At 34.6% G+C, this 11,594-nt stretch overlaps 1 protein-coding gene across 1 annotated transcript in view; it reads left to right on the top strand.

Annotated features, from left to right (window-relative positions):
* Positions 1-8,757, top strand: part of LOC106875297 (pyruvate dehydrogenase phosphatase regulatory subunit, mitochondrial) — a 30,237-nt gene extending 21,480 nt beyond the window's left edge. The window contains exons 11-17 of the mRNA XM_014923385.2: positions 482-637; positions 1,310-1,449; positions 1,812-1,960; positions 2,773-2,980; positions 3,577-3,666; positions 4,240-4,419; positions 6,032-8,757. Of these exons, the coding sequence (XP_014778871.1) occupies positions 482-637; positions 1,310-1,449; positions 1,812-1,960; positions 2,773-2,980; positions 3,577-3,666; positions 4,240-4,419; positions 6,032-6,442 (1,334 nt within the window). The 3' untranslated portion in view covers positions 6,443-8,757. The remainder of the gene's footprint in view (positions 1-481; positions 638-1,309; positions 1,450-1,811; positions 1,961-2,772; positions 2,981-3,576; positions 3,667-4,239; positions 4,420-6,031) is intronic.
* The last annotated feature ends 2,837 nt before the right edge of the window (positions 8,758-11,594 follow it).

Below are 11,594 nucleotides of genomic sequence, written 5' to 3'. Positions count from 1 at the left end.
TTCTATAGGTGCAAGGCCTGAAATTTGGTGGGGCTACATCGACCCCAGTGTTTCACTTGTACTTAATTTATTGACCTTAAAAGGATCTAAGGCAAAGTCGACCTTCACAGAATTTGGGCTCAGAATGTAGCGGCAGATACCAGGAAGCATTTCACTTGGCATGCTAACAATTCTGCCAGCTCACTGCCTTAATTGTTAAGCAGTACTAGTTCAGAGAAATATCTGAAAATAGACACATGCTGCATGAGATAGTATAAGAAAATAAAGCCATCTTTAGTGGAAGGTCAAAACATGGAGAGGGATTGTTTGTAAATGCCATGTAGTAAAAGGGATGCCGAGCCACTGCTCTAAAGGATTCTGCTCCAGCATAGCAACAATCCAAACAACTGAAACCAATAAAAGAATACCTGTTATTTTGCCTTGCTTATGATTCTATAAAAACTGTAATTTACTGATAAAATATTTACCATTTTTTTTAAAGGACATCTTTATGCTATTGGTTACTCAACTGAAGAGTATGGGTCTTCTCGTAAACTAAGGACATCTCCATTACATACCAGGCTTGAAGTAGCAGGAGCTGTCTTTGGAGAAACTAATGCCTATGAAACACCAATGTGGTTTGTTCCTAATGCTGATGGTGAGTGTTTCAAATTCTACCTGCTCTTCCCATTTTCTGCAATGATTAAGTTAAATTTAGATTTAATTAGTTTGTTACAATATATATGTGATTAAAGTTGCAAACTATTTAGGACACTCCCTGATTTGATTGCTTGTATTATACAAAATGATGGGATTGTCATAGTTGGAGTGCCTTTGATCCTTAGTCCAGATGACAAGAGTTGTTAAACAATAACAACTAGCTAGGTAAGGGTGGAAGAAGTGCATGCAGTGCTTTACGTAGCGTGCATCAATGTATAGCAAATGGCAAGTTAGATTTCATATTCTTTTCTACTCTAGTCGTGTGAGTGTAACAACTGGCAATGTAGAAACAATGAGCATGTCTTAGATTAAGATGTCCTTGCCTTGGTCTTTCCTCTAACTTATGATAGATATCTTTCCCTTTACCTTGTGGTTGATCATTCTTTTTACTTTATGATTGAGTTCTCCCCTCTTCTCTGTGATTGGTTTTTCTCTCTACTTTATGAATGATCTCTTTCTTTATCTTTCTCCCTTGCTAATGATCCTTCTCTCTCTCTATATATATATATATATATATACACCATATGATTGGTCTTTCTTTCTGTCTTATGATTGATCTTTCTCTTCCATTTTCTTTTTCTTTTTTTTTTTCAAATTTCTTCCTTTCAAGATGAGTTTGTTGAGCAACGAATGTCACAGGGAACATTCAGTAAACCAGATTGGTTTAATATTGTCAAAGATGAGTATTGGGCTTGTAAAGAGAGGGTTTGCATCATAGACATGTCTTCATTCTCTAAAATTGAAGTAAAGGTAAATTCTATATTATATTAACCATTTTGTGACCCTTGTTTCTAATGAAACACATCATGCATTTCAATTAATTTTTAAATAAATCAAGAATTTAGAGGGATTCAATAAAATAGCATTAAACAGGTTTTTGTGATATAACTTAATGAGAGGTGGTCACATAAACTTTTAATGGAAAGTCTTAATCTGAGCAGGAAAAACTTTAAATAAAACAAGAAAGTCTAATTCACTGTTTAATTAAATAGTGCTGATCTCACTGCTTCATTCTTCAATTAATTACCTGAACATTTAAATATTGATCTTGTAACATTTGCTTTTTTATATCCTGAGCCATTATTTCTTTACACATCTTTTTTCTCTTTCAGTCTGCCAACCAAGAAGCTGCTAACTTTTTACAGTATCTGTGTTCAAATGATGTTGATCTGGATGTTGGTGCTGTTGTAAATACAGGCATGCAAAATGAGTTTGGAGGCTACGAGAATGACTGCAGTGTGGCACGGTTGAGTGAAAATTAGTAAGAATTATTATTTAATTTTTATGACAACTGAAAATCTAAAGATTGTGCTACCATCATTATCAAAGATTTTCTGTAAACTACTACTACTACTATTATTTCTTCTTCTCCCCCTCCAATTCTTCCTCTCCTCCTCCTGCTACCAATTCTTCTCTCAGTTCTTTTTTCTTCTTCTTCTCCACCACCACCACCACCAGGTCAGTTGTGTTCAGGCTGGCCTGTGACCAAAGGCATTCCATCATGACCTTGACCATTCGGTCTTTCATTACTCGGACATAGTGTATCATATTGACAATAGAACACCATACTAATGATGCTGTTTTGTACACAACCACCGCAACATGATGACTCAACAGATACACAACACACATGTGAAATATGCAAAGAGCATCAGACACAACAAAATAAAAGTGGTGTGGAATACAACAGCATCACTGCTACTTTTTTTATTGACTCCGAAAGGATGAAAGGCAAAGTTAGCTTCAGCAGAATTTGAACTCAGAATGTTTAGCTAGAAAAAATGCCTAACAACAACAATTATGGTTTAGTTGGTGAGCTGGCAGAATTGTTAGCACGCCGGACAAAATGCTTAGTGGCATTTCATCTATTTTTACGTTCTAAGTTCAAATTCCGCTGATATCAACTTTGCCTTTCATCCTTTTGGGTCAATGAAATAAGTACCAGTTGAACACTGGAGTCGATGTAATCAACTATCCCCCCGTCCCACAAATTTCAGGCCTTGTGCCTATAGTAGAAAGGATTATTATTATTATTTTCATTTAACTAATTTTGTTTCTCTGATTTCTCTTCAGTTACTTCCTGATCTCCCCAACTACTCAGCAAACGAAAAGTTTGGCATGGTTATTACGGCACCTCCCAAAAGATGGCTCTATCCAAATTCGAGATGTGACATCCATGTATTCTGCAATCACTCTGATTGGTCCACATGCACAAGAACTTCTTGCTGAAGTTACAGAAGCCTCCACAACAAAATCAGACTTCAAATTCATGACTTGTAAGGTAAATATCTCAAATATATATGGTTTTGAAGTGCGTATATATATATATATATACCTATACATATTATATGTATACACACACATACACATGCACGCACACACAATTATATACATATATATATATCATGTGATCATGTGACTGACCAGGCTATCAGATATTGTTATACATCACTAGTCACAATGCACCTTCGCATTGTTTTAGCCTTCAAATGATGCCACCCTGCTGGTTAGGCAAGCAGACTAACATTCCTCGCTGGTCGAAAGTGGGACTGAAGCAACATGAAATGAAGTGTGTTGCTCAAGAAGACAACATGCTGCCCAGTCAGAGAATTGAACCCACAATCTAGTGATTGTGAGTGCAGCAACCTAACCACATGGAAAAGCAGACATTAAGATGATGATGATGACAATGGCAGCGATGTATGTAGGCATGTATGTAATCATCATCATCATCATCATCATCACTTCTTTACGTCCATGCTATCATGCTGGCATAGGTTGGAGAGGATTATCTTTTTGTAGTAGTGTTTTATGACCTAACCCCCTTTCTGGTGCCAACCCTGTATCTCTACATATTATCTTTGTTTTACTTTAAAGGTTGTTGATGTTGGATATGCAAGTGGAATTCGAGCAATGCGTCTCACTCATGTAGGAGAAGATGGATTTATTTTATACATCCCTGCTGAGGTAAGAATTTCTTGTTCAAACAAATGTAAAAAAGAGAAAGAATTTCTCACATATAAATTAACTAATAGTAGTTAATTAACCAATACCAGTTGAGCACTGGGGTTGATGTAATCGACTAGCCCTCTCCCCTCAAATTTCAGGCCATGTACCTATTGTAGAGATGATTGTTATTATTATTAAATTTCTCTAATATACCATATTTTCTGGCATACAAGTCGGACTTTTCAGGCCAAAATTTAGAGCCATAAATCCTTTGTTATGTGAACAGTACAAACACGCATGTGTGTGTGTGTGTGTGCACATGTGCACATATAAAATATGTAGTATATAAACTCAGAGCAGATGGTTAGCTTTTGATATAATAAGCAGCACGCATGCACACGCACACACACATTGGTGGTCCATATTACATGACAGTAGTTTAAGGTATTGTAAACAGCACATCCAATTTAGGCTGGATTTGCTAACTAGTATTCATTACAAAGGCCACTTCTGTTGCTAATTGCAGTACAATGAATGTAGTTTGCTAATGATTTTTAATTGTTTCTGTTTTTCTTTTGTATATCTTTTCAGTATGCCCTCCATGTCTATGACACGTTAATGCGTGCAGGTGTTGACTATGGAATTCGTAATGTTGGCTTCAATTGTATGAAAGAATTGAGAGTGGAGAAATTCTTTGCAAGTTGGGGTGTTGATTTGACTCCCATTACAACTCCTTTTGAATGCGGTCGAGAATTCCGTGTCAAGTTTAATGTAAGTTTACGAGAAAACAAGCATCATTCACATTACTCTTTTACTCTTTTACTTGTTTCAGTCATTTGACTGTGGCCATGCTGGAGCACCGCCTTTAGTCGAGAAAATCGATCCCAGGACTTATTCTTTGTAAGCCTAGTACTTATTCTATCCTTCTCTTTTTGCTGAACTGCTAAATTACGGGGACGTAAACACACCAGCATCGGTTGTCAAGCGAAGTTGGGGGCGACAAACACAGACACACAAGCATATATATATATATACATATAAACGACGGGCTTCTTTCAGTTTCCGTCTACCAAATCCACTCATAAGGCTTTGGTCGGCCCGAGGCTATAGTAGAAGACACTTGCCCAAGGTGCCATGCAGTAGGACTGAACCCGGAACCATGTGGTTGGTAAGCAAGCTACTTACCGCACAGCCACTCCTGCGCCTATTAAACAACATCGTATGAAGTCATTGAATTACAGCTGGTGAAGCTAATAATGTGTTGATCTCACTAGCAAATGGGTTAATGTTTATATCTCATCACCAATATTATATTGGGCCCATGGTGAAGATATTTAATTTTCACTGGTAAAGTCCACTAAGTTACAAATGGGTTCACTAAAGAAGTACACTTCACTGCTATAAACAATATGGCCAGTATATGATTAACAAGTCCTGTTTTTCTTGTTGTTGTTGTTGTTGCTGTTATTAAACTCCAGGTCAGCCCTGACTGAGCAGACCTATGATCAATGGTATTCCAGTCATGACCATCTCACCTTTTCATGCATAGTTTATCTTTTGACTTCCTTCCAAGAACATAAGCCCTCAAGAATTCCCTCCCTACTTATTAGTCATTCCTGCTGGTATTGGATTACCAAGGGTCCAAGAGGAACAATAATGGCATCAATCTCAGTGACCTGGGGGGGGGGGTCTGTGAAGACCATAGGCACTGTTCCTTCCTGTTCCAGTCTCAACAAATATAAAGAAAAGAAGAAGCATGTCATTTAAGAAATACTTAGTACCATTACTAGCTATGATGTACAAAGCAAATGCAGGAGAAATTACAATAAACTTGCTGGGTGTGAAGGAAGGGGCAGGACCCATAGCTTCCAGACCCTCCCAGAGCAGTGAGACTGATACCATTAATGTCCCTCTTGAACTTTTGTAAATCAGCACCATCTCTGATGTTCTAGGAAGAAAGGATTGGATGACATGGTCAGTATAAGGCCTGGGGTATTCAACATAACTGTGGTGATGGGAGTCTGAGAGACAAGTGGAGGTGACATGAGCCCAGCCAGCACCAAGGAGCAGAGAGGGGACTGGATGCTGGGGTCTGTCTGTGACTTTATAGTTAAAGTATAAAGCAAAGATTTTCTTTGGAGTCAGCCTCAATGACCAGACTCCTCCACCTACTTGAAAAAAAATCGCCCATTTTTAAGTGAAATATTGTAACAAGTTTTCTTAATTATAATTGCTGTTATTGATACTGTTATCTTTATTATTTTTCAATGAACTATTAGTAAATCTTTATTTCATTGAAATTTCTACACCACTTAAAATTAAATAGATATTTTTTTATAGTTCTGATTCGTCCTCCATCCTTTTGTTACTTTTTCATTTACAGAAAAGAGACTTCATTGGAAAAGACGCTTTATTGCAACAACGTGAAGAAGGTGTTAAACAGAAACTGGTGCATTTCTTGTTGGAAGATCATAACATCGATACAGATCTTTGGCCATGGGGTGGTGAACCAATCTATAGAAACGGTGAGTATGTAGGAGAAACAACATCAAGCGGTTATGGTTTTACTTTAGAGCAGATGCTATGCCTTGGTTATGTTTCAAAATTCGATGACAGATATCAACCATGCATCATGAAAAATCTTAATGAATTTATTCTGGACAAAAATGCCAAATATGAAATTGATATTTCTGGTCAAAGATTTCCAGCTAAAGTTGGAATCTACACACCCAAAAATGCTCTGACTATTTCAGAGCCATCTTTTATTCCCGTCCCACACAGAACCAGAACATGATTTTTTTCCCCCCTTCTTTTCTTTCAAATTGTTGTTTAAAAATCTCAAAAGCTCAGCATCTCTTGTCTCTTGAGAAATAATCTTTATTTTGCAATATTTTTTGACATGTTTTATCTTGATTTGATACTTTCCCCCTCCCCTACAAAAAATTTGTTTTTATTTTTACATTGTTTTTTTTTTTTAATTTTTTTTTTAATATACTAGTTTACAGGTATTAAATTCTTTAAAAAAAATCAATGAATAATTTCATATCAGAAAGATCTCATTTTTTCTCTTATTTCTGCTATTTATCAATAACTATCTTTTCTAAACAAGTTAAGAAAAATATCTTATGATGAAATATTTATTTTTATAAATGAATAATATTAACATTCTTAAGTTAAATATTCTTTCTAATTTAGTAATACCAGTAAATAATGTCCATAAATTTTCTAAAAATTCGAAATTAAAAGAAATATTTACATTTTCTATTTATTGTTTGTTTTTCAATACCTGAATTATTGAGACACCTCATGTAAGCAGTACATATACTTGTGATTAACTGGTTCGAAATATCAGTAAATAAAAAGGAATGACACCTCTAACACTTTAGAATTCATATTGAATATTAGGTTACTTAAGTAGATTTTTTCTTAGATGTTTTTGTATCTCAACAAATGTTTAGAGAATACCATTTAATGGTTACATGTCTCTCAAAGTAGCAAGTCTACCACTGAGTTTTGACAACTTGTTGAAGCTATGTTCACTTTAACTCATGCCTTTAATGTTCTAAACATTACAATTCCTATTTGTTCTTCCCATAAATACCTTGGCTTTCATTTCTACCTGGAGAAGACAACAGAAACAAGTAACCCGGTATCCCAGGACTTAAAAAATATCATATACAAGAGCATTGACTACTAATAGACATATATATATATATATATATATATGTTTGTAATTTAATAATCAACTCTAATGAACTTTTTTTTATAATTTTTAAAATCTCTAGACATACCACATGTATATTCATCAAACTCTTTTAAGTTATTGTTTGTTTTTTTTTGTTTTTTTTTTCAATTAGTTAATTTGAGGAAGAAAGCAATGCCTATAATTTTTTTTTCACAGACCCTCCTTGTAAGCAAAGGGAGAAGAATTTGGCAGTTCAATTTGAATTGTTGCAGTTAAGTTGTTGGGAAGGGAAACGATTTTGATAAATGGCAAGAAAATGAATTTCAGTTGGGAGATGGAAAGATGGAAGAAACTGATACATAAAATGGATTTAGGTGGAATATTGATACTGACAGCAAGTTTAAACGAATAAAGGCCTTTGTGATAGCTGTGAAGTTGAGAGTTTCAGATGATACAGCTCAACAACATTCATGTGTTTGAAAATGCTTGCTTATAAGGCAGACATCATTCTGTGACGCAGTCTAAAATATATATGAGATTATGTTTGAACCAGCTGCTGTCTCAAATATATAGACTATACTTTAGTGTAGGTCAAATCTGTGCTTTATTATAAAGTGTTAGCAGGTTTTGAAAATAGTCTGGTGCTACAGAAGGAAAAACAACTTTTGTAATTGACAAGGACAATATACATATAATAATAATAATAATAATAGTCTAGTTGAATGTTTTAAATTGGAAAGGATAAAAAAGAGAAATTATTCTGTTTAAAATTAATCACTAATTAATTATTTAAAAAGTTTTCTTTGTCGAGTATTATTGAAAAGTTACAACTGATACTGGTGTGAAAAAAGGGCAGCTTACAGGTTATGGACTGAAGGGGACTGGTTTTAAAATAGTTTATGGATTTCAAGTCTGTTCAATTTAACAGCTTTATCCAAATACTTTCTTTTCTAACTTTTAAATAGAAAATAATCAAGTTCATCAAATATGCACAAGCATAAGATGATTATAAAGTTTTTTTGTCAATCGTTTGAAAGTCTTTGTAAGGACTCGGATATCAGGACCTTTTTTCTTTGCTGAAGGTACAAATAAATCTCACCTTATATTTAGGTGTATATGATACTTGTTTCTTTTTTTTTGTTTTGTTTTTTTGCAGTCCTAGAAAAGAAAAAAATAAATCAAAACTCGATCTTTTTTTATTCCTTCTAATCCTTCTCTTTGTTCTTGTTGAGTGAATATTTCTGTGAAAATAGCTCGCAATTAGCAGTAATACAAATACACCACAATAACACAGAGAAAGGATAAGCAGCTATACATTAATCTTCACCCATGATAACAGAATTGCATTAATTAATAAAATACTTGTTTAATATGTTTGTAATTTCATCAATTTCTTCTTTAAATAAATTGAATTCAATACATAACTATTTGAGTTTGAATCGTTTTCTGTTTCTTAAATAAGTTGTTTTTTTTTTAATGTGTTTAGTTGTGTAAACACAGGCATGGTTGTGTGGTTTAAGTTCAGTTCAAAGTTCGATTTCACTGTATGGTACTTTGTGCAAGTGGCCTCAGTTTGACCAATGCCTTGTGAGAGAAATTTGTTTGCAGGAATCTGTGCAAAGACCATCGTATAATAAATATATCATCATTTTTACATCCACTTTCCAGCATAGCATCTTGCCATTTGTTAGAATAAAAAAACGGTAAGTTGAAACAGGAATACCCAAGCAAATTGGCCAAGTTGTGTTGGATAAATCATCTTGCAGTATATGTCCAAGCTCTTTATACTCTTGAGTTTTAATACAGCTGAAGTCAACCCTTGCCTTTCATCCTGTACTGCAGTCAACTATTCTCCTTGTCTCTCTCCCCTGGAAAAAAAAAATCATTTATGGTCAGAGCTGGAGAGAGATGGACTCCACCAGGTCTAAAACAATGCTCAAGACACACCGTGTGTCCTGATAGCACTACTACAACTCTTACTGCTACACCAGCTATGTCAAAAATTTGATATATCAGAATTGAGGTGGAAGGCACCCTGAAGAATAGCCTGAGTTATCTCCCTTGATGCTAATTTCCATTTTCACATATTACAAGAATGTTGGAATAAGTACTTTAACAAGTACTAAAGATTGACTAAAACTCTTTAAAGGTAGTGCCCCAGCATCACCACAGTCCAATCACTGAAATTAGTAAAAACAAAAAAATATTTCTGTGTCAACATAGTGAGAAAAAGAGCAAGGGCTAATAGCCTACATATAGAAATTTTATAATGTATTTATCAGTGCCTTGTGTTTAACTTCTCCATCATCAACATCGTTTAACGTCCACTTTCCATGCTGGCATTGGTTGAACGGTTTGACTGAGAACTGGCAAGCCAGGAGGTTGTACCAAGCTCCAATCTGATCAGGCATGGTTTCTATAGCTGGATGCCCTTCTTAACGCCAACCACTCCAAGAGTGTAGTGGATGCTTTTTACGGGGACCAGTCAGGTGGCACAAGCATCGACTATGTTCGAATGGTGCTTTTTACGTGCCACCAGCACAGGTGCCAGTCAGGCGGCACTCGCATCAGATGAATTTGTGTGACCAGTAGAAATAGCATCCAAATCACACTCTGGCACCTAAAGCAAAAAAAAAAATGAACATATTGAATACTGTGATCTTAGACACTATGTTGGAGAAAAAAAACATGATGGTCATGGATAGAGTGTCTTTAATCATAAGTCTACTCACTCAAAACAGAAGTGGTGTTCAACATCTACTGAAACAGTTTCCAGAAGAAGTCAAACCAGTTTAGCAGAATATTTAGTGCTAGTATGGACATCAGTAAATGCACCTTTAACTCTTTATAGAAATATTTGACATTATCAAAGATATCCAGTGAAAGGTATGGCAGTATCAAAGATATCCAGCGACAGATATAACAGTGTAGCAGAGCTACATATTACATAGTAATATGTGAGGTGACCTGCACAGCAGATGAATATATCAATGAGGCGTCTAACCTCACTTTGATAAAGTAGCCTTGATCTGAGACACTAACCTCATTCTGAGCTACACTGTAGGAACTCTCAGTTCCTGCCAGGTTTCAGTCAAAGACACATCTTCTCTGCAGCTCCATGCGCAATCTCCCACATGCGACTCACATGTCTATTCACCTCAACACGAGATATATGGTTCATAAACAAAGATATTTTATCACACACATTCTCAAAATGACTGTTCTCATTACACACATGCATATATACTGTAATACAAATATTATGTGTTACTTCTTTCAGTGCAAAAGCAAAAAACAAAACTTTCCTTGTATGTAAACACACGTTTTTGTATCATACTACATGCTTTCGCCACAAAAGGTGAACACAGAATAAACAATATATTTATACACAAAAATGTCTTACGATGATTCACACTAACTGCTTTTCCATTTAATAACACGTACTTAAACGGCCAACGGCAGCCACTATAACAGTGTTGAAGGTATCCAGTTACAGGTATGACAATAGATCTGACATTGTCAAAGATGTCCAGAGAAAGATTTGTTAGTGTTAAAGATTGAAAAGATCTAGTGTCAATGATTATCACTGGCAGATTTTGACTATGTCAAAGATATCCAGTGACCATGATAACTAGTGACAGATTTGGCAGTATCAAACATGTCCAGTAACAAATTTGACAATGTCAAAGACAACCAGCAGAAAATAATTGTTGACAATCATAAAATACCTTTCCCTTTTTTTTTTTATATGAATATTTTTCCCAACATGTGTTTTGAATAAATTAAAAATACTTTCAATGAACAAATATATCAATTTAAGTGAAGTATAATTTACTTTATCTGGAATATTTTGTTTCATTTATAATACAAAAAATTGTTTCAAAAGCATCAGATCATCATTAGTGGTTGAATGTCCATTTTTTTTTGCTTCATGACATTTTTATAGTTTTTTTTTTTTAGTTTTATTTTTTTGCTTAAGAAAAATGTATTGCAGTTAATTTCAAGTCAAAGATTATCTTTAATTATCTAACTGCACTGGAAAGGACGTTTGCCAAAATATTAAAATATATTAAATCTGATTTGGCTATTTTCAATGTAAAAAAAAAAAAAAATTACATTGTCTTTGTAAGATTTTTCAGTATAATTAAAAATCCTTTGTAGATAAATCAATCTTTAATACACTGCAGAAATACAGATTGAAATTCAACTTTTTGTTTTCAGTGTTCTTAAACATCTGTGTTTGAAATTTTAATTCTATAAA

The sequence above is a fragment of the Octopus bimaculoides genome, chromosome 6 (assembly GCF_001194135.2).
Source record: "Octopus bimaculoides isolate UCB-OBI-ISO-001 chromosome 6, ASM119413v2, whole genome shotgun sequence".
In the NCBI taxonomy this organism is placed as follows: Eukaryota; Metazoa; Mollusca; class Cephalopoda; order Octopoda; family Octopodidae; genus Octopus; species Octopus bimaculoides.
The sequence above is the reverse complement of the archived record's forward strand: the minus strand, read 5'-3'. Positions and strand labels throughout refer to the sequence as shown.